Source organism: Oxyura jamaicensis, chromosome 1 (assembly GCF_011077185.1).
Source record: "Oxyura jamaicensis isolate SHBP4307 breed ruddy duck chromosome 1, BPBGC_Ojam_1.0, whole genome shotgun sequence".
Taxonomy (NCBI): Eukaryota; Metazoa; Chordata; class Aves; order Anseriformes; family Anatidae; genus Oxyura; species Oxyura jamaicensis.
The window spans coordinates 173,920,755-173,944,513 of NC_048893.1; the positions used below are offsets into that span (position 1 = coordinate 173,920,755).

A 23,759-nucleotide genomic window follows, 5' to 3' on the forward strand; every position below is an offset into this window, starting at 1 on the left:
CATACAATGGCAGAGGAAAAAAAGTCTGGGAACATGCCAAGATTCTCACTTTAAAGGAGCAGCAGCAGGAAAAATTAATGATAAAAATCAAACACCGTAATTCCTTATCACAGATCTAGTAAAAACTCTGTGGCTTGACTTACCTTTGAGTGTTGCTATATGGGGGACCAGGCAACAGCTGTTAACTGGGGATGTAGATGAGAGTGCTGGTGATCAGTGAGAATGTGAAATAAAAGCCAGTATACAGTGCTAAATGGAAATCCACATGGGAAAATATCAGCTTAGGAAAAATGTATCCTTGGGCTTTTGGGGTATAATCAGGTCTGTTTGAAGCAACCCGTTTGTTCCTTGTTTCCAATCCAGGACCATCGATGTTTGCAGGAGTTACTGAATTGTCATGAATTGTCAGCCGCAAGACTAAAGTACACAGAGTTTGGAGAAAGAGCTTTCTCATGGGGTGGTATGTTGATTTCAGAAAGCCTTTTCCTTGGGAGATCAAAATGCTACTTTCAGGGCTAAATGAAAATGTATCAACCCAACTTATTTAACATTATTTCTACCCACCTCCCAGTCTTCTTTTATACATATTTAGTTGGGAATAGAAAGGAAAATACTCAGTGATTAATCTACTTAATAAATTTTCTAATCACTTGCAGTACTCCGATGATAAGCACAGGATAAATATTCAGTTTGATGAGATTAGATGAGGAAGACAGATAAAACTGATTAGGTAGACAAAATTGTCATTATATTACAGATATTAAAGGCATGATTCCTCCCTAATATAACACGCATACTGTATTTACCACTAATTCTGTTTGTATGTCTTTTTTATCTTTTACGGGGAAAAGAAAAGGCCTTTACAATGTGCTTTTTTCAGAATACATTATGTTTTAAAGATTGATTAGAAAAACACAAAATTTAAGATCAAATAAAACGTGCCCCTGTCTAATGCCTGACCTCCCTGCTTTGCCGTGCTGGGGGAGATTCAGTGCTCCTTGTTTCATCTGCAGAGGTCTGCAGAAATCAATGCTGGTGACAAAAAGATGTGAACACTGACTGCTATGTGCCCCTGCTTTTCTCCTTCTTCCTTCTCAGCTCTACATTTTTTTTTTTTCTGTCGTTGTTGTTTTTTGCCTTTTTTTTTCTTGTTTTGGTTTTTCATTTTTTATTTTTTTTATTTCTTTCCCTGATCTGGTTAGAAACACTAAAAGTTTTAGAAGCAAGAAAAGGAATGGAAGAAAAGAAAATGGGGAGAGAGGGTGGAACAGGCCATGAAGGCAGTGGTGCAACTGATGAAAGGAAAAGGAAGAAGGAAGGATGTGAGAACAATACGGAGAAAAGGATCAGGAACTCAGAAATAAGCTGGCAGAAAAATCAGAGAGGAAGGATAAGGAAGGTAATCTGCCTCCTCCGTCTCTGCTCAATTCCTTTGTTATGGGTGCACACTTAAGTGAGGACACACAGAAGCAAAGGGAATTTTCTAGTAATCAACAGATTTGGTGCTCCAGGATTTTTCCATAGAAAATTAAAATTAAACTTTACTTGGAGTGAAACAAAGAGTGCACTGAACTGCAGAGAAGCAGGAAACTGAACTGTCAGGATGCTGACGCTGCCCCAGGATGGCAGTCTGTATGTTTCTGCAGTTTTCTCTGGCCTCTTTCTTGCTACTGTTTCTTTTATCATATACAGTAATCCCAGCTCCTACTGAATTTGTAAGCTTCTTCTCACCTCCTCCTCAAGTGCTCTGTTACTGCTGGAGCTGGAGCCTCCATAGGACAGAAGCTGGAAACTGGGAAATGTGCTGCCTCTTCTTACTACTGCGAGGTCTGTAACCCGTCCCTTTAAACTCCAGCATTATGGAAGTAATAAGTGAATAAGCACATAAGCAGGAAGGATGGAAAATGGGAAGAGAGGATGAGGAGGGAGGAAGAAATGTGGTAAAAATAATAATAATAATATATATATATTTTAAAAAAAGGAAGAAAAACACATAATGGGATGGAGATCTGGAAGAAGCATTAAAATGCAGATATATTCTAAAGAAATCTTTACATAGGTCTCATAAAACTCATGATTTCGTGGAGCTTGTTGAACAGTTATTTAAAGCAGGCAGTCAAGTTATGAAAAAGAAAAAAAAAAATAAAAAGCAAGTTTTTCCTGACAATACATTTCAAAAGTTTATATGTTCTTTTTTTCTCTTTTTTCCCTTTCTTTCATTTAAGATGTAGCCAATGATGATTTGAGAAACCACTGGTTTCTAACTGTGTGAGCTTCCTATGGACACCTAAGGGACATTGAAACTATGTCCTTGCTGCTAAACAAAAGATGGTTAGGATGGGAGCTCAGACAAGGTGTGCCAAATTATTAGCTCCCTAGTGCCCTTTTGGGTGGTCCCAGGAGGAGTCCTCAAGGTTACCCTACACAAGGTGGTAAGCATGTCTGTGTCAACTGGTCTTGGCCAAGGAGTAGTCCCTGGCACTGTTCATTTATGAACACCTTGCATAAGGGGTGAAGGTGTTGTGGGGCAAAACAAGGACAGGGGTCCTCCAGGACCCAAAAAGAGTGATGATCCAGCCTGCGGAGACAAACACAAGGGATGGGGTCCAGCTCAGGGTGGTGAAGGAGGGCTCAGGTGAGAAGCCAACCCTCATGTAAAGGAGACTATAACCTTACAAAGGCATTAACAGTCACTGAAGACTGATTTGAGAAAGCAGAGATGGTTTTCTTCTTCTTCTTTTTTTTTTTTTTTTTTTTTTCTTTCTTTTTTCATGTGAGTTAGATTTTTTAGTCTGTTCCTTTGTCGGAAAACAAAAGAGAATCTGAAATTTTACACCTCAAGTTCTGTGGTACTCATTGTCCTGGGAGGCAAAAGGCACAGACTTTTGGGTCTCAGAATCCAACCCAGGTGACTGCTGAATACATGCACACATAAAGGTAGACTTTATTCAGACTGCACTGCAAATCTATAAAAATATGCCAATGAAATTGCCAGGTTATCACAGAAATTGGCATTGGAAACCAGCAGTGTTCCTGGCCTGGTGCCCTCCTCTTTCTACAACCTGTGAGCAAAACTACATAAACCTGTGTAAATCGAAAATAAGATTGCTCTGTAGTGAATTTCAGGGTCTGTTGCATTGTTGTGGGATGGCAGGAAATTGCTCTTGGGTATGCAACATACAAAACAGAGCGCAAGTCTTGGCAAACACAGGGATATACAGAATTGCCCCTTGCCAGTCCATGCTAGAACCACTGTGTTAAAAAAAAAAAAAGCCTTGCTGGGATAAAAGCTAAGAAAATAAGCAAACATTAGCATCACAAAATACAAATGAGAAGCAAGGAAAATCCATTAAAGAATGTGAAGTACCAGAAAGGTAAATGGCTTTATCAACCATGAACTCCTCTGCAAAACGAATGTGACAAAAATTCTTCTTGCTTTTCCGAATTGCTGTTATATCTCCACACTGCTCAAAGACTTCCTGAATAATTTCCTCCGTTGCATTTTCTGGTAATCCTCCAACAAACACTGTTTTACACCCAGGAGGTCTCTCTCTTGTTGAAGGTGGTGGAAGATCTAAGTCAAAACAGAAATCACATTGGAATACAAAATTCGTCTTTTGATCCACTGGTTCTATTCATTCCCCTAATCAGTTCTGGGCAGCAACAGTTATTTGACATAGCATTGAGGCAGGAGAGAGGGAGAAGCAAAATAATTGAATAGTGCAGAGATTGTCCAAAACAGGCTACTTGAATCTAAACCTTTTCAAGTTTTAGGTGGTTTTTCAGAGTCTAATTCCTGCCATTGTGGGTCATTCTCCAGGCGGGAAGGTCTAAAAGGATCTTTCTTTTCCCTGCACAGTCTCCTGTTAGAAAATACACAAAAATAGAAAATACTCTGTTTCAAAGCAGGCAAACTTCTGTACCTTCATCATTTCTGGCTCATACCCAGCACTCGCCACACTCACCAGTTTATGCCAGTTTAAGCCCCCTGAAAATGAACCCATACTGCATATAGTTTGGGAAGCCATGACTGAACACCTTTCCCTGGTCTTAGAATAAATTAATTTCTTTGTCAGAACACAGAAGCACAGCAAACAGAAAAACAAAGCGGGAAACACGATGAAGTGACAACATGATGAAAGCGCTCTGCCGGTTATCTGTTCTGTTTTTGTGCCAGATAATGGAGTGGACAGCGGCATGCAGGAAGAATAAACTCACTGTTTACAAGTGCTCATGAAATGGAGTGGATAGAAAATTTATTTTTATGTATATACATATATATATATATGTGTATACACACAAATCTGAAAACTATTAAATTTTTGAGGGCTGTATGAAAAATATGCTCTGTCATAACATTTCACCTTGTTTATATGCAGATTGCTAGAGCATTCCTCTAACAGTAATTCTCTGAGCAGGAATCTCTGATTGATATGAATTAGGTTTTTTGGCCCTTTAGCACACTAAAGGGGGTTACAACCTTAAAACATCCATATATATATATTCGTACACACAACCAGTTTCATTAAACCATGATCTGGGTACACTGCAAATCCAGAGCACCAGATTTTTGCTTAAATTTCTCTTTTGTCTTCATAGTGATTCTGCAAGCAGCTGGTCTGATGGCTATGAAACCAGATTCCTGGGGCTAACACACTCAAAAATAAGTCCTGTGGTTTGTCCTGACAATAGTGGCTCAGTAGGAAGTTTTCCATTTGCATGAAGTCCCCAGAAGGGGCAGAAGAAAACCTGGTCCCCAAAGAGGAGAAGCAACTCATCTGCATGCTGCCTCTCCAAAACTGGCATGGCTTGGAGAAATCTGCAGGACACAGGAGCCACTTCTGACTTGAACTTCTCTGAAGAACATCCCCAGAGATGGTTGGTTCTCCGCAGCAATGCTTTCACCATCAGACACCTGTGCACAGCCTACATGAGGCCAAGTCAGTGCAAACAGGTCAATGAGTGACCAACAACACGCAGCAGCTTCAGCCACTGCTAGTTTGCATGGGGTTATATTTTGTGACATTGATGCAAGGGAACGACAGATTTCTACTATGAGTAGTGTAGATTTTCAGTCTTTGTTAGCTTTAAGTAATTCATTTTATTTTTTTGTACAAGCTGCATAACTTTTTACATGACCTTGCAGGGATGAATAAGCATGCTCTGATACTCCACCATGATTTACACACAGAACAGAACTTATAAGGAAACATTAGACTTGCCTACAATTTATTTTAAAACCATAGTTTTTATTAGATAAAAACATCTCAGGCAATACATTTAGGAAAATATCATTCTTTCATCAGACCCACTTACTTGGGTTTGGAGGGAAGAGCGTGCAGCTTTTGCAGTGAATTATTTCTTTGACTACAGGCACATCTGTTGGTGGTGGTGGCGGCACTAACCCCATGCCTGGTATCATTGGGTTAATAGGAGTGATTCCAGTCATCATGCTAAGGCTTGGATCAAAGCCTGGTACACAGATTGAATCTGTAAATATATAACATAAAATCCCGGTTTTTAAATCTTGAAACTACTTGTTACTATTTTCTTGCACAGACAGTTTTGCTTTAGGCTTTTTTTTTTTTTTTAAGCATCACAAATGGGAGAAGGGAAAAGAGAAAGGGGAAAAAGGGAAAGAGGAGGGAGAGTGGGAGGAGGAGAGGGAGGGGGAGGGGGAAAAAGGGAGAAGGATAGAGAGGGGGAGGGTGCATTTTCAGTGATCCATTCCAATGAAAAAAATTAAACTATGCATAAAGAAGGGAATGTTACATAATTTAAAATATTAACATGACTGAGTAAAATACAGCACATTAAAGTGTAAAATCATGCACCATGAATATCTGTTATTATCTGGAATGCAATTTTCTGTTTCGTAATGCTACTGTGGTGTTTCCATTGCCTTCTAACCAGAATGTACAAAGAGTATCATTTAACATTGATATGCCCTCTCCATCTAATTGTCAGACAGATTTATCACATTGTGGCTTTCTGACATAAGTGACCTTGATTTACAAACACCATTTTTGGCTGTTATATATGAGTGTAGTTAGCCAAGACTTCTAACCTTTTTATGCTGGAACATAAAGTTTCAGCAGCATAGGATAGGGTCTTTCTGAACCTTAGAATTAAGTCCTGCTTGTCCTGTTATTTAATTGAATTAGCAGATTCTCTTCAACACACATATCACTAAAATGCACCACCACAGCCCCATCAAGTAAAATGCATATTTGGCAAATATCACTCTTTCTCCTTCCTGATCTCCTTGCCAAGACTTCCATACATACTATTTAAAGTTGAAAGATTTACAGGGGAACACCACAACATTAACACAAAGACGTGTAATAAGCAGATGTTTTAGATGAGCGGAGAGCCAACTTCTGAAATTTGCTTTTCTTAAAAACAAGGCTTTGGGTCTCTTGAGGCATAATGAATAAAATATTTTAAGAGACCAATCTCTTTGTTGGCATAACACTGCTGCTATTTGGCATCATCAATTATTTAAAAGAAGATAGTTACTTTGGTGTTCTACAGGTTTTCTGCTGTGTTTTCTGGCTAGCAACTGGAAAGTATTTAATGATACATGTAAACACGGGGTTTGGTAACTTGGGAGCTTGTTTGTTTTGAAGAAGCAAAGATGCAAATGACTCCTTCTCTAGGATTTTTTTTTAATGTTTAGGAAATTTGAGATACATTTTGCTACATGGCAGCACAATCAACCAAATATGACCAGAGAGGTCTGTTTCTTCATCCTAAATCTGCTGCTGAAAAGCTATGTGGCCCTGGGTCAGCCTGCTGACATTTCCATATCTTAATTTCTGTGTCTGCAAAACAAATACAATCATACTTAATTACCGGTGAGGATTAACTCAAACATTTATAGCACTTTGCAGGAGTGAAGCACTCTGTAGGGGCTGATAATCAGCATTGTTATTTCTGTAATATGTCCGTAACCATCTTCTCTGGGAAAGACAGCTGCAGACTGAGATCATCTACTCTACTAGAACTCATATCTGTCTCAGCCGCACAGTCCCTGCTCTCTACGCACTGATTGTGAGCCTTCATCATTTTCAGGTAGTTCTGTACAACAAGCATGGCAAGTGCACAGCAAGCAAGGATTTGCTTTAGGCTTATTGAAGACTAGTATTAATGAAAACTCATGATATTACATTACTTTTTTTTTTAATAAGTGGGCTTATGAAAAAGGATTTGCTCTGGTTGTTACGCATTTTTCAATATTGATGTGTATGCATTGCTTTTCAGATTAAGCCTTAAAACTCAGAGTCTGTCATTTATTCCACAGGATGCAGTGGTGGCCATATTAAATATTCATGGTTAGTGAATGCTGATGCAGAATGTCAGAGGTGAAAGGGAACTATACAATTCAAAGATGTCCTTAGGCTATTCTAATTTCTTCTTCACAGTGAGGATAACAGAGAACTGGAACAGGCTGCCAAGGGAGTGTGTGGAGTCTCCTTCTCTGGAGATAATCAAGACCAGTCTGGATGGCTACCTGCGCAATTTGCCCTAGGGAACCTGCCTTGGCAGGGGGGTTGGACCTGGTGATCTCTTGAGGTCCCTTCCAACCCCTACAATTCTGTGATTCTGTAATTTGCTTGATCTCATTTTTTACAAGCCGGGCTTCTGACAGTCCCAGTAGGCCACCCTGTGCATCACTCTCCTGGTGCAGGTGGAAGTCCATCATCACCATTCTCAGCTAAGGTGGCCTGCAGAGCTCCATTGCATGCCACATGGAACACCACAATAGCTCTCCATGAACTGTGTCATACCAATCCTTTCCTAGCATCAGGGAGAACTGAAACTGGAAAGAAGCCAAGGAAGGCATCTTGACCATCTCTCTGGGCAGACGTAGGATCAGTTACAGTCGTAGCCAGATTTGAAATTTCACATTAAATCAAATATTCATAGTAGACCCACAGCATTTTGAGACAAGGATAGAGCACATGGAGTGGAGCATAAAAGAAGACGTAGAGAAGGTCAAGTTCTCCCTGTTCTTATGCATCTTCCACATCCCATGTGAAAGCCAAGAAGAAACATCCTTAGCTGGTGAAAGTTACCAGCTGTATTTAATCATTGCTGTTCTCTCTGTAGGACAGTTACTAGATGTACTGATGTTTCAACTTCTCTACAAGAACAGAGAACAGAAACAACAGCAAACTACTTGCTATTACCCAAAGCAAAGATAGTTTATTTTGAAAGGTACAGTTTTTTTGAATAGTCCATTGACAGTTGTACATATACAAAGAAAAACACATCTAAGGGTGATGGCACCATGGAAACTTGTATCCACAAATGCAGATACCATGGCCTCAAAAGGAATCTGAGAAAGAGTGCTTTTGGATTGCATGATGATTTGGGATTGCAGCAGAAAAAAAATAAAAAATAAAATAAAAAAAATCCCAGTAATTCCTGCCATTTTCAAGGAAATGTGACTTCATAAGTAACTGTGCTTGTGTTAAATAAGTACATGGCTTTGTCATCAATTTCTTCCATGGGGATCAATCTACAAGGGCATATACAGAGTGCAAGGAGCCAACACTCCTGATATGTCCTTCTATGTGCACTGGGACTCCTTGCCTCCAGAATACGACTGTTCTGAGTTATATTGAAAAGGACGGAGTCAATAGTTCTTGAGATCTAATTCCATATTTACGGGCACTAATCCAAAAATGCCTAAGGTCAATAGGAAGATTACTGATGACATGGACAGCTTTTAACCAGGACCACATTTACTTTCTTTGTGGACTTAGTTGTTTCATTTCCCCAGTGTGCTAAACTGAGAATGAAATGCTTTCATACAACAAATGAGCACTGAGCAAATGTATGAGTACAATTTGTAGAGCTATCCTGTAAAACATATTACTGTGTGTTGCAGTGATGGAAAATTCAGCTGGATTTCTGAACATGGAAGACCTTGTTCAGGCCCCTTGAAGAGATTGTTGGTGCTTGCATCTACAGAGAAGTTGATGCATGCCCCACCTGTATATTGCTGACACACCATAGAGTTAGTCTATGGATGATACATCCAAAGGAAGTACTGGTCTGGACTCTGAAGTGCAGAGAAAAAGGAACTGATAAAGTCACTGGAAAGGAAGCACAATAAATTTGCCACATCTCTGAGAGGATCCAGAAAAATCCCAAGTTTAACTATATTAATGCTGCAGAGTGGTGCATTAATAGAAGTTGGATATATAGCTCTTGTCTAGGGACAGGAGACGATCATCAATCAGTGCTACCACAGCAGTCTGCTTCATGTCCTGGCATAATGCCCATTTGGATCAGGACCAGGATACCGGAGTTAGAGCTGGAGACATCTCCTGTTGAACTTACTGGTAAGTCTGTTGTTCTTCAAAAACAAGGATACTGATAGAGTTATGCAGGATTACAAAACAAAATAAAATAAAACAAAACAAAGCCACAATGAAATCCAACACAAAACAACCCTGCCCATCTAAGTTTTGTTGTCAGATGCATTTAGATATATGATTATTAAAATATTGTGGACAAAATTGTGCTACAATAAACACAGATATATGCACAAAATGCATATACCACATATCTGAATACTCAAAAAGTAGTATTTTTGTGCTTTCTGCGATCATAGTATTATCTTTTAAAGGTCTATATACAGAAGCTAATGCAGACAGTTAAAGGTTTCTGATCTCCTGGAATTATAAAAACTAACTTGGCTGAAGATAGAAAGTCTATATTTGAAAAAAAAAAATGCTAATAAATAATTATTAAATGAAATAATTAAAATGGAAAGCAATCAGAGATGATGAAGCACTTTAAGAATGGAAAAACTCAAGTTAGAGTTCCTGTGAATATTGTGTTTTAAGGACTGAATAGTCACACATTCACATATTACAAGAATGTAAAAGCATTGAATATTTATATTTTCAAGCCCATGTTCTGCCTAAATTTAGCAACACAGGGGTTAATTCATAGAACTGGTATAGTGGAGAGCAATGAAAACTTCTGAAGAACAAATATATAGAATTGGCAGAGAGGCAAAAAGAAAAATCTGCTTGATACTCATAGTGTTTTTTAAAACTTTTTCTTTTCCTTCAAGCAGAACATAGGAAGGAAAAAAACCCTTCACATGAAGTTTTTGGGTCTGGAAAAAGGAGAAGAACAATAAAATCCCTTTAAGGATAACTATTTTATAATGCAGTACATAGCGTAAAACAACTCCTTTAATTAGTCTGCATTTTGGAAGGGTAAAGCAACTCTGTCATCCATAAGTATAGCCACAAGATCTTGGAAAACCATCCTCCTTTCCTTCTTTGGCACCAGTTACTGTCTGAATCACCTTCTGTTTTTACCACATTATTGCTTTGCACAAATAACAGGAATGCATACTCCTGTCCACTGTGCTTTTGGGGATTGCACTTCACCACTAATGTTAAATTCCCATCCCACTTCTGCCAGCCCCTACCAGAAGTTATTTATCTGCTCAATATTACTTTTGAGGGGTATAATCCCCTATATGATTCTCAGTGCTTGCATCAGGATGTGTCATTTGTTTTGCCTGCCACTGCCAATTGTTTCTGTGGTGTTTTATGATAGCTGCCAAGCTGTGTTTCTGTTGGATGCATAAGAACACCCATGTGTGCAAACACGGATTTGGTTGTGTGCCTGTACACACATACAGAGGAGGTTTCCACCTGGGACACCAGCAGACCAACGGTGGCTGCAGTGTTCAGACATGCTTGTCTAACACACTGGTGAAGAAAATGATGAAAATGTACAACAGTAAACAAAAATAACAACCAACGAAAGGGCTCCATGGCTTGGGAATGATAATTTTGCACCTTAGAAAAAACAGTCTATTTTTTGCTGGTGTCAAAAGATTATTATTAATAATAATAATAATAATAATAAAAGATCTGGTTCCAGGAATGGAGTTGCCTGCCAACACACACTGCAAGGATTAGGACAGTCCAGGCAGCAGCTGGTAATAAATGTAGTGAGATGCTTGTTACACTTTGGTTTCTGTGGGGAAAAAAATAAAAACTTCTGGAGCCTAGAAATTTGATCATGTACCTCAGGAACACAACTGCTGAGTATTTCGAGACTGAACATAGAGTTGATTTCTAAAAGCTTTAAGTTTTCCTGAAAAAGTGCAAATTTAATACTGTTTTTCCCTGTCTTAAAACAAAACAATATATCAGTGAGATTACATATTAGTTGGCAGTAACAAGGAAGGAGTAGCTTTTTTTTTCCTAAACAGAAGAGTCTTATCAGAACAAGAAGAACACTGTTATTCTAAAAAGTTCTTGTGTTTTTATTTAAAATTCTTCAAAATTCTACAGTCTGCCAGTGTCTTTATCCTTATGTGACTCTTCTTTTTCTTTATTAGCAGTTAAGAATAGCTATTCATCTGCAAGCTAGATATGAAGATAGCATTACTGTCTTCCCTGGTCATTCAAATCTTTTCATCTTCTGGGCTTCAGAAAGCTTTTGATGGATGTAACTATTCGGTCAGTATTATAGGGTTTTTCTCAATGTAACAAGCTTCCCTCACCATAATATATATATATATATATATAAAGGTGGGGGGCAGGGGTGTGACAGTAGGCACAAGGTTTCTGATATCCCAAGGAGGTGTCCCAATTTAATCAGGTGTTGACCCTGATGGAGGATCCCAGCTTTGGAGTGCCACGATCAGCCCCAGAGAGTGAGACCTCAGAATGCAGCACTGGCATAGAATCATCTAGGCTGGAAAAGACCTTCAAGACCATCAAGTCCAAGATCTTCCAGTACATTTTCTTGTTCAGTCTGGGCATCATTAAAATTTTAGACTTCCTATTTCTAATACAGATTCTGGATTGTCCAGAGATATTTCAATTAAAAAAAAAAAAAAAAAAAAAGAGTGAAAAAAGTCTGACAACTATTCCATTTGACCAGCATGACCACTATTGTTCTGCCTCAGATAAAGGACTGTGACCAGTTGCAGTCACACAGAAATCAATAAGAAATAGGCAGGAAAAGAGCAAGCTATTTTCAACTCCCATACATTGAGTGTTTTCTTATTTCCAATGCTAGAGATGACAACTGAATAATCTTTTTCAACAGGCACATATCCTGCATGATCTGATTTATCCCTTTTCACAAAATTCTACTATACACATATTCATATTTTTAATCCATTGGAATCTGTTTATATCCCTGGCTTTTAGTATCCTGGTATTATGGTAGTAACTGAGTAGGAAAACATGCTCCCTTTGATTTGCTTAAACAAAGTATTTGACTGTTCTGTGCTCCTTCCACTTCTTTCATCCTGAGAAATCGTGAATAGCTGTTCCTTATTCACCTTACCTGAAAGATTACAGATTTTATTTCTGCTTTTATATTTTGCCATCATGTTTGCCATGCGACCTTTGTCTCTGTAAAGCTGCTACAAAAGAATATGGATATGGTACCTCTGCTTGTGGACCCCTTTAAAAAATTGAGACGGTTAACTGCAAGGGCAGAGATGCCTTTGTAGGTGCTCACCTAGCCCTGAATTTTTGAAGAACTAAATATCAAAGAAATGAGCAGGTGCCCTTAAATAGGTTCTACATGAACCCAATCGATGTAGCAACATGTAGGCAACAGAATCCTGTAAGAACAGAAGTAAGGTACATATAGGCAATGTCTGTGTTTGTGCGTGTTGTGAACGCATGTGTATGTGTATTTGGAGGTTGGAAAGGGAGGGGCAGAAAATCACCTCCTTGACTTTCATCTATCTCAGTTGACCACGGAATCCATGCTAACACCATTCAGCAAGAGCTATATTCTGTGAAACAGAACCTAGATAGTAGAAAAGGCAAGTCTCTAAGGGTATTTTGGCATAAGTTTGGGGCGTGTAGGGGAATTGAGATGAATGTTTCTCATTAATAATCAACCAAGCAATAATTTACATGAACTCTGTCAGTTTCTGCCAGACCCACTCCATAAACAAAGCCCTCATAGCATCATCAAAACACTTGCCACTTGAAAATTACTTCTAGGAGACATATATCACTGACAAAGCTTTAGGGCTGCAATATTGCATTTTTTTTTCTTTTTTTTTTTTCTTTCTTTTTTTTTTTTTTTCCAGGAAGCTCTTTGTCTGTAGAGAGGATTAGTTTACAGCTGACAATCCAGAAACTTTAGATGCTGCTCCTCAGAGCTGGCTATGCTGAAAACACTAAAAAAAAAAAAAAAAAAAAAAAAAAAAAAAAAAAAAAAAAAAAAAAAGCAGAAAACCTGGCCTCCTCTTGATCCCTGCCCACAAAATCACACAACAAACACTATATTTAGAGCAATATACATGACAAAGAGTAAATTAAAGAAAACCACCTTCTCTTTTTACAAGCAAATAATGGGGTGAATCACTCCTGGTTCATCCTTTATTGCTGCAGTGCTTGGCACAACAGGACCCCAATCTTGTTTAGAGCATCTAATGCAATGCAAATAATAGGTGAGAATAGCAAATAATAATAATACAACAAAATATTACCACAATAGATGCCACTCTCCTCCTAAGATACAATTTCATCACTGTTGTGTAAAGAAATCTTTTGCATCACTATAATGCTATTTCTATTGCTCTTTTTGCTTATATGTTGCCATCAGTGCCATTCTGACCTCAAAGAGGCCATGGACACTAACTGCCAATGGTGAAACTATTTAGTTTCCTCTTAGAGCAGCTCTGCAAAGATGTACCTGACAGACAAGCCTAAGAATAAGATGGAAAACTCAGGACTTCATGTTGAGGGAGTCTGATGACAGTTTGTCAGTTTTTCACAGCTGACAGCTGTGTACGTAAGAACCTAGAGCCAGAAAAAAAAAAAAAAAAAAAAAAAAAAAAAAGTAAAATCTTAGCCCCCATCCACAATCAGCTGTTCTTCCATGTATAAAACCCCATTGTCATTGTAGTGGAAACTTGTGGGGGTGAAAACATACAGGGGAAAAGGAGAAGGAGAAAAATAGGAAAGACAGGAAAAGATAAAGAGAATAATCAAGTAACCAAACAAACAAACCAAAAAAAAAAAAAAATGTATGGAAGAAGGTAAAGGATAGGGAAAGATGAACAGACTTCTGTATCACCTGGACCGTGTGTGGTTTGGGTGTATGCTCTATTTACATGCTGATTTGACCAGTGTTAGGACTTTGAAGGATTTATGACTTTATAGCAATTCACAATGTCCAGAATGATGACCTTCCCAAAATCACTGTTACTTAAGAACCACTCTGTGCAGTAGGAACAATGGGCTTCTTCCATCTCCTCAATAATAAATCACTTTCTATTATGAAGTCAGTCACAAGTTTACTGTGAAGAGAATAGCAAAACTGCAAATTCTGTACACTGCCACCTGATCTCCAGTTAATAGCTCCAAAGACGGATTGTTAAAATAAGTGGCTGGCTAATATGCAAGATGCAATAGAATATAGTGCTTTTATGATGTAAAATATGTGCAGCTGTATTTCTTGACTTCCAAATGTCTTTGTGTGCTCACTATATGCTGCTTGGGTTTACCTTCTCTAGGTCTGCACCTTTTCATTCAATTTTTCCAGTTTTGGCCTCATCAAGGAGGTAAGTAAGGCTGGCTTTAGGAAAAGGAAGTAGGCTCTCTAAGCTCCCTCCACTCAAAGTTGTTCTATCTGATTGCTCAATGAACCGCTTCTTGTAAGGTCAAACTTTATCATGTTCCTTCAAAATGACGTTACTTTTCCCCTCAAAGCTCTAGAAGATGAGAAGAGAAATAAATAAAACATGATTATATGGCCCAGGAACGGTTAATGCTTTTATTATTATCATTATTTATTTATTTATTTTAGGAAAGCCCTGTATTACAGAAATTTGGGAAGCATTTATATAGCACAAGCAGAAAAAAAGTTATTAGAAAATGTAAGCAACTAATGTAAATGAATATTGAAAACAAATTGGACAAATAGAAAAAAGAATGAATTCCTGAGCTAGGCTAATACTGAAATATAGCCCTTGTAACAAATGAAACATAAAAAGCCTGCAACGTTTAAAAAAAGGGTAAAAAAAAAATATCTTCTAGATATCATGTGACCTCAAAGAAAATGGGTAAAAAATTAAATTCAGACATATCATTGGACATATCCCAGCTGAAAACAGAAGGACTAATTTTTCTCATGAATCATGAAACAAGTTCTAGCTATTAAAGTGGAGTTACTGTATGGATTCTTGGATCTGCGGAATGCATATAAACACTATCTTTACATTGCTGGGGTCACAGGAGTTACAAAAGCTTTGCTGAAACTGGAAAGAAGCTGTACAGTCCAGAAACACCTATCACCTGTACAGGAAAGTTCTCACAAGTTCTCATAGAAATGCAAGAAAAACTGTGCTCTGCCAGACTGAAGGATCCAATAGTCTACAAATCTGTCTCTAATGGCAAATCCTTAATTTTACTTGATACCAGGGCAGGACAGTCCTGACGTAAAACTTCTGTATCTCCAAGCCCTCCATATTGTGCAGCCTAGGGACTTCTTAAACCACAGGAAATTCTGTATGTCCTTCAGTGTTATCAAGGCATGGATAAAAATACCAATGAGCTTTATTGCATGGGATGTATTTCTCTTGGTGTCATTACTGGAAATGACAGCAAGTTGCCCTGAGAAATCAGCTGGAAAATCTTTAGTGACGATATTTCAAACTTTTAAGCAGGTTATCCTACGTGCATGCTTCTTCTTTAAAAGCCTGAGCAAAGAGGCATAAAAGAGGCTTAAACTGTAACGTTAAATGATTGCTCCTGGTACTATTTCCTTAGTTTCTTTCATGTTAAATTCTTCAAATAATAGGGTCCAAATTCCTAATACTGTTGTATCTTTAACCCACATCATACTGGAAGGAGGATTACTAGACATAATAAAGATTTGCTGACTATAAATTAATTCAGCAATAAATCCTGATATTTCAAATTTTCCTCCGCTAGAACTGTTTGATCTCCATACAGTTGATGGCAGCATCTTGTAGGACAAAATTTAAATGCTCTGTGCAGGGGCAGAATATCTGTTGGATTTGAATTTGATTAACTAACTGTTAAGTAAGTAATGAAGTGGTACTTTTGGTGAATTAATAAACTGTTTATTGGTTAAGAATTAACCAAGATTCCTATCTTGAGAAATACTATGCAACATAAAACATGATTTAAAAAGAAGTCAGAGTTGATAGCAGCAAGTAATGCTCCTGAGTATCTATAAAACTTGCTACCTTAATTAAACTGCAATGCACTAGGACAAAGCTATTTTGTTAGGTTTTGCCTTTAGAAGTTATCTTGCACCTCAGCAAATTAAAACCATTCCTATGTGCTTAGCTCTCATTGCAAATGTTGTGTTACTACAGATCGTCGGGACCATGAGAAAACATTAAGCTGCTTTACAGAAGCAGGAATCTTATCTAATGGCAGGCTCAGTCCACGGGCAGTGTATCGTCATCCAAAACAGAAGGACTTGTCAGTTCACAGGGGTCTCAGCCAGATGTTGTTTGAGGACTGCGTAGCCATGTGGAGAGGAAGAGAGTGAGCTCTGGTGGTGAGCTCACTTTGTCACATAGATACAGATGACAAAGGAGGTAAAATCAGTACAGTAAATGACTTAAAGAAGAGGCTTTTTACATTGAGGAGTATAGGATGAAAGTTGTATGAACAGAGAATGTAAACTACCACCCAATGTTTGATTCCTCCCATTATTTTGGCTCAGGCAAACATCTCTTCGGCTTTGGACAACCTGCAACACCCCTTTTTTTTTCTTTTTCTTTTTTTTTTTTTGTTTTTGTTTTTTTTGTGAGATAACTGCCAGAAGGCAGGGCAATGAAATGTTCTAGAGAAAAATGGAGTAAGTTGCCTACTAAAAAGGAGATTTTTTGTGTTTAAAACTTTTCATTGGTACTTCTGTGATTTGACCTGTGTTCTCAGTCTCAAAAACAAATAGATGGAAAACATTAAATAAACATAAGCTTCCACATTAGTGTTTGCTCGATCTGAAGCTGGTCACTTCGTGACTGTAATACTCTGCTTGAGCTACAGGTATTTATAATGATGTTTTTGAAACATCTCGTCGTTGGCTAAGGCTTCCTTTAACTACTTTTCCTTTTCTCAAACTTCTCAGGATTTGAAAAATTTGTGATGTAGTTGTTGTCATTCACAATGATATGCTTTAATTCCTCTACATCTACAAATCCAATTGTTTTTAGATCTTGACAACACAAGGACAAGGACCCTCTCAGCTCTCTGAAGTGCCTATTTTAGGCAGCCAGAATAAATAGTCAAACAGGCAGAAACGGTGGTAACAGGAGTACTGTCCATGGTGAGCAGAGAAGTCCCAAATGGGATACCTCTAACTTCACAATAAAACAATTCAGTTTCTTCAACATGCTGTCTGAGTACCGTAATTATTCCATTGACCAATTTAGAAGAGGGGTTTGACATTAAAACAGTGTCAGGAGAGTGTGCGTTAGGCTAAGGTAAATAAGTATAACCCATATGTCTGGAAGCTGTTATTTCAATTTTCAGCAGACTTAGACATTTCTACATCCTTTCACATCTGGGTCACCACCATAAAGTTTTCCAGCAATAGTGCAATAATTATAACATTATGACTAGCTTTCTCAGCTCATCTCCCCTCCCTTTGCATCTCCCACAGAGCAGAAAACCCTTCTCCCTAGCATCTGGGCATCTCTCTAGTACAAGGAAGGTCATCAGCAGCTAGAGATGCCAGAGTAGCCAGCTGCTGTGCAGGCCTCCTTCCCCAGGGCCTCAGCACAGGAGCCATTATCAATGGAACGGTGCGAACTAATAATCCTTGATTTTGGCCAATAGCCCAGGGGCAGCCAGCTAAGATGGGTTAAAACGTCCTGAGGTTCTTTCAAGCAACTCCAGGAGCTGTGCAGGGCATCGCGCAGAACTAGGTTAATGTGTTCAGCCCCCAGTGACTCCTTCCAACTCTTCTGTCTCTCACAGCAAGGGGAAACACCATCCTCAACTAATAATAAACCAGCGCTGAGCATGTGGAGAACACCGTGCCAAATATCAAACAGCTGGGGCTCTCTGGTCAGCCATTAGCTAGCCCAAACATAGCATCGCCTCAAGTCTTCAGCTGAGGAAGAGAAAACAAGGTGGATAAAAAAACAACAACTTCCAAATCAACTGAAATAAATAATAATAAAAATAAAAAATAATAAAAAAACACACCACCAGCAACCCCCCTAGAACATTTGTATAAACGTCTCATGTCTTGTCAAGGAGTTTATTATAACAGAGCTTTTATTTTCTAACAAACAAAAAAAATCCCTCTCATCATGTTCTTCATGGGGGCGCCCGGCCGAAGAAAAAAAAAAAAAAAAGAGGGACTAAAAAGATGAGAAATGCTTACAAGCGGCAAAGGGAATCTCTCCAAGAATACTTGCATCACTCTACCTCCAAATACAGGAATTGCTCTTGGCTGTCTTTCAGCATGGGAAAAAAAGAGGCATATTTTTCCTTCGAAAGCAGCAATCTTGACAACATTCTTACAATGTCATATTTCATTATCCAGTTTAACAGAGGAAAGATCTTGTTTGAAAAGAAATTGGAAGTCTTTATAAATGAACAGTGTACTTTAGGATGCAGAGTGAGACACTGTGTGCACAAAATTAGTTCAACTTGTATTCCGATTAAGGAAGAATCCAGGCTTTGTAGCACTTGTGCATAATACATTTTAATTTAGATTATATTAGTGATTGTGTGCAAAACTTGTAACTTAAAATTCCTGCTGCTAGAGAATTTCATCTTTAATTTCTGGCAGCCTGCACCAAGGACTCCTCTGCTAATATTTCAGAGCAGTGAACTAAAGGCAAGGCAATTTCACACACACTCACACACAGAACCAACCCCACCATTCAGAAATGAAATTAGCCTTTTTGCTATTTCCAATTTATTATCAGAACACTTTAAATGTGACTCTCTTTGATGATGCTTTCAAGAAAGACACAGGTTTATAAACACCAAGAACAGAACAGACATTCATTATTTTAAGAAGTATCCATTTTTTGTAAATCAAAGATAAAGCCAAGTGATATCAGATATACTTTGTATGAAATTATAATAATTCTTTCTCCTGCTTTTAAGAAAAATGCATTGCTTTGTAACATTTATGGGCTAGAAGATTTTATACACATTAAGATGCTTCTTTTGCCTCACCATGCACATTACAAATATAGGGTTCTGTCAGCAGTTTTAAAATAAATAAATTATTTTTTTCCTGAGGTTTGTAACTCAGTCACAAAAAATATGTTCTAGGCTGAACATTGGAAGAGTGTTGGTTCTCATTTCAAGAATACATGGCAGTATTACTTTAAACATATTTTTATCAGCTGTTTCCAACCTGAGAGAGAAACCCTAACACAAATGGTCTGATTATTAAATGTTAGCTTGAATAAGAGACAAGGGATAAAAAGTATGGGAAAAGATACTACAGGCCTCTTAGAGAAATCACTCTCTCACCTGACATACCATTTTCAAAATTAATCATTCCATCCTCCCCAAGCAAAATAAAAGCCCAGTAAAAATAGGACAATGGGTATCATCAGGAACATTATGAAGCAAACTCATAGGAAACACCACTGAAAAACCCACGGATTACTCACTCAGGAGAAGAGGCAGTTAGGTAGGAGCATTACAAAGCTCATGAATTTTACAGAGGGGGTAGGTAGATGGACAGGTTCTGTGGGCTCTGCTCCATAACACAAAACAGGGAGACGTTTAGTGAATTTAATAATGAGGCTGTAAATGAAGAACAGGTAGGAGGAAGCACTTCTTAATTGCATTAAGCAATTACTCCCATGGAACTCTATGTTACCTAGAACTTAACTGAAGCAAGACCTTCCCAGAGTTAAAATATAAATAACTAAATAAGTAAATACGCACAAAAGCATACACACAAACACATAACAGACCTTGCACAACAAAGCATTCAAAATCATAAAACAGGAGGCAGTGTTGCTACGGTCATCTATTATTAAAATTGTCTGACACTTCCTGTTACAACACCCTGGTTGTCAGACGCTTTTAGTTTTTGCCAATCATTAACAGTTTGTACTGTAATTTTACACACCGAATATCTGCCTGAGGCTGAAATACTCTGGTAAATTTTAGTCCAAACAATTAAACTGCAGCACAAATAGAGCCAGAGAAAATTATTATTATTATCATTTTGTTTTTTAATTTCATGCTTAAAAATTTGGTGCTCTGTCTCAGCAATTGTAGCCCCTCAGTCTTTGGAGAGAGGGTGACATTTTTCAGTCTTTGCATTGAAGCAGTAAGATTTCCCACTCTCTTTAAGCTCTACCTCAAAATTGAGGCAAATTGTGCCTTTGAATAACATGATATTCACTCACTCTGAAAAATAGATCTATTTTTGTCTTTAACAGCTGAAATCACAAAGGATTATATCTTCAGTGCATATGTTGGATTATATTTGAGCCTCCGCTCTGCAACCAAGGGAAGAGTTAAAGCAGAAAGATCTCAGCTATTGTTAACGTTTGAAATGATTTGTTCCAGCTTTTTTGAAAACTTGAAACCTCAAGTTGCCTTCTACTTCAGTGCTCTTTTTGCCTTCTGTCTGCAAAGTTTCCCGTTTAGCCAGAGAGGACAAATCTAACCTTGTGACACTTGCTGAGATCAGAGTGCTTAAATCAGAACACTGTCTGAGCAGCTTGATTCTCCAAAAAGCCTCTCAGGTCTGGAGCAGCTAATTGGGTCTTGCCCCATATGTTCTGCCTGTGATTTTCCAGCAACTGAACACGAAGAGCATCAGAGCCAGCTAGCAGATTTTTCTAAAATTTTGCTGCTCTTTTCTCTCTCCTCATTTATGACCAAAATATCTTTTATGCCAGTCCTAGGAGAGGTTTGCAAAGTTCTGAAATGTTGGCTTTTATCACTTGTTTTCATTTGAAACATCTCCTCTCTGCACAAATTTTGAAAGGCAACAAACTTTTCAGACTGTGATCTATAGGAGGACACTTCATGACCAGGATGCTGCCAGCTCACTACCCACCACCAGCTTCTCCAGGGAGATTAGAAAGAGCTTTTCACGCAGTATGGACCAAGGAGTTGATGGCAGTTCTTTGCATGCATACCAGTGCCAAAGAAAGAGCAGGGCAGGGATAACCCTTAGCCTCCTTTGCTCTCCTCTCTGGCAAGAGCAGTTCACCTCTTTGTGTTGCTCTATGATGGGTGCAGGCGAAGGCATCTGAGAGGTTGCTGGTGGGAGAGGAGAGAAGGGATGGTGACTAGTGCTGGTGCCATCAGTAAGGGGGGCATGGGGCAGATAAATCTGGATCTTGCCCATGCAGCTGGGATGACTGAATTCCCTAGAGTTAGTAGATTTGGGTGCTTTTTGTTGTTGTTTGTTTTCACATCAGGTGAAATGTTTGGTTCTGCAGGGCATGTTCTCAGCTGTACTACAGCTGTATTCAGGGAAGCAGAGAGAAGGGTTTTTAGCACATGGAAGTGCCACTGATGGCTTTGTCCTTTGCTTTATTCTGAAGTGGACAATTTTGAGTTTGGAGGGGCCAGTGGTTTAACAAGGGCTGCTCAGAGGCCACAAACCTGCTCTTAATCCCCTTTGAAAGATGGGTGAATTTTCAGCCTTTCACATTTAGGCAGCTTTATAGCTTCTTTGCACTGCTGAAACGGGACAGTTAGGGACATTGCTGAAATGGGACAAAAGGAGCAGTTTAGGAAAGGTCCTTTCAAATTCTAGAATGCATACCCTAAAATCAAATGATAAATTTTTGGCTGAAAGAGGTTTCCAGCTAGCTCCTTCGGTCTCTGGGTGACAGCACAGACAGGATTTATGTTTCATACCATGTACTGTAGTTCCAGATATTTAAATCAAGAACGTACTCGTCCGAGCTTCACAGGGAAGTATACTACTTCAGATAGAATTATGGCCAGCATCTTTATGTTTTGTTGTCATTTAAGCATTAAACAGCTCCATGCTGCCTTGCATAATTCTCAGAACAGTCAGGTTGCTCAGATTAAATGCTAGTCTCACATTATGAAATAGGTTGTGTTCCTGAGAATTAAATCTTAAAATAACTATGGTCTTAGACTAGGAATTCATGTGCATTATTTTTGCTGGTAACTTTTCCAGCATTTCCAGTTTATCAGTTTTCTGTTATCATGAACAGCCAAAGTCACGGTACCCCTCACAACATGAACCAATGTCATTCTGAATCACAGATGAGAGGCATCAAAAAAAAACAACCAAAGTGGCTGAAGTAATGCAAAACCTTTCCCACTTTATCTGCCACTTTATAAATCTGACTGCACTTGTCTGAATCTTTTTCCCTAGGGCTTGTTAAATTTCAACCGAATTCTCATTCATATTGTGAACTGAATATGAAAAAGCAAAGCAACCAAACCGATACTCAGCAAAGCTAAAATGCATAGTAACACTGATTTAAAAGGTGAGCAAACCAGAGCTTGTTAGCATGATTTTCCAAGAAAAATAGAGGAAAGAAAAAAAAAAATGCTGCTTCAGGGAAGAAATAATCTCGCATATCTTGAAAAAGAAAAAGAAGGATAAAAGAGATATGACTGATACAAACACAGATTAAAATGTAAAACACCCAGCAACTCCTTTACTCCTTTGACATTCTTCTTTGAACAGAATGTACTACAGAACAGAATATTCTAAAATAAATATTTTGGACTGAGCTCTGCATCCAGTTCCACCAGCGCTACTAGCAGGACTGTGTCAGGGTCCCAGATGGCAAGGATGAAAACAGAAACTCATTATGGAATGAGAAATGTAAGAATGCTTTAGTGAGAGCACATTCCCCATAGAGTGCCACGCAAGTAAAAAGAACATTTAAATAATACTGGCCCTTGATCCTCTCAAAAGCTGAGAGCACATTTGTTCAGCTTGAATTCCAAAAACCCAGTTACAGTTTAGAAAATGCACTTGATCCTTGTGTAAAACCCTTTGGCATTTTCTTTCAGCGAAAAGATCTCCAGATGTTATTCTTACAGTTCATCTTAAGTAAATGTATGTGTTTAGTTAAACATGCTTAAACGAAAGAGCCACCTAAGAGAACAATGATGAAATGCTTGACTTGATTTATGGACCAACTGTCAAACCCTTGTTTATGAACATCTGGCTGGAAGTTGATTTAAAAAGTTTTTGTGTCAGTAAATATCAGCATAGTAAGCTCTTCTAGTTATCATCTGAGGCAGCTCTAAATTCTAAATGTAGTTAGTGGAGAAATGGCATAGGAGTGTATGTCTAAAGTCACATTCAGCTTATCCATACACACAAAGCATTCGTTCACAGCATCGCTAATGCATAACGTGTAATCTTTTACAACTTCTTAATTAACAGAATACAAGGGACAAGCAGGTTCAGAACCTGAAAGCTGTTTTCCCTACAAGCTGCACAAGCAAACATGAGGCTGTTTCTGTTGCTGTTCTTCGAAAAACTTCACGCGCCCCCCTGACAACTTCTCAGCAACCACCGCAGCCTAGATTTGGTCACCCAGCTTTCACCCACACCCCCATACCTGTTTTCTCCAGCTTTGTCACAAAGGTCCAGCAGGAGATCCTGGGAGTAAGGAACCTCACCCATCCTCTACCCACCTCCATCTGCTTCTTAGCAGAGTTTCTACAGTTTCCCATGAACACAACAGCTTGCAAGGGCCTAAATGCCACAGCAACATTCCTAATTCAAGGGCTGATATCATTTAAAATCTACAAAGC

General features: G+C 38.5%; 1 protein-coding gene across 6 annotated transcripts in view; it reads right to left on the bottom strand.

The window, feature by feature from the left end:
• Positions 1–23,759, bottom strand: part of ENOX1 (ecto-NOX disulfide-thiol exchanger 1) — a 366,706-nt gene that overhangs the window by 98,781 nt on the left and 244,166 nt on the right. For all 6 annotated transcript variants that reach the window (XM_035322371.1, XM_035322349.1, XM_035322363.1 and 3 more), the window contains 2 exons: positions 5,317–5,490; positions 3,368–3,574 (listed from right to left, as the gene is read on the bottom strand). In XM_035322371.1, the coding sequence (XP_035178262.1) occupies positions 3,368–3,574; positions 5,317–5,490 (381 nt within the window). The remainder of the gene's footprint in view (positions 1–3,367; positions 3,575–5,316; positions 5,491–23,759) is intronic.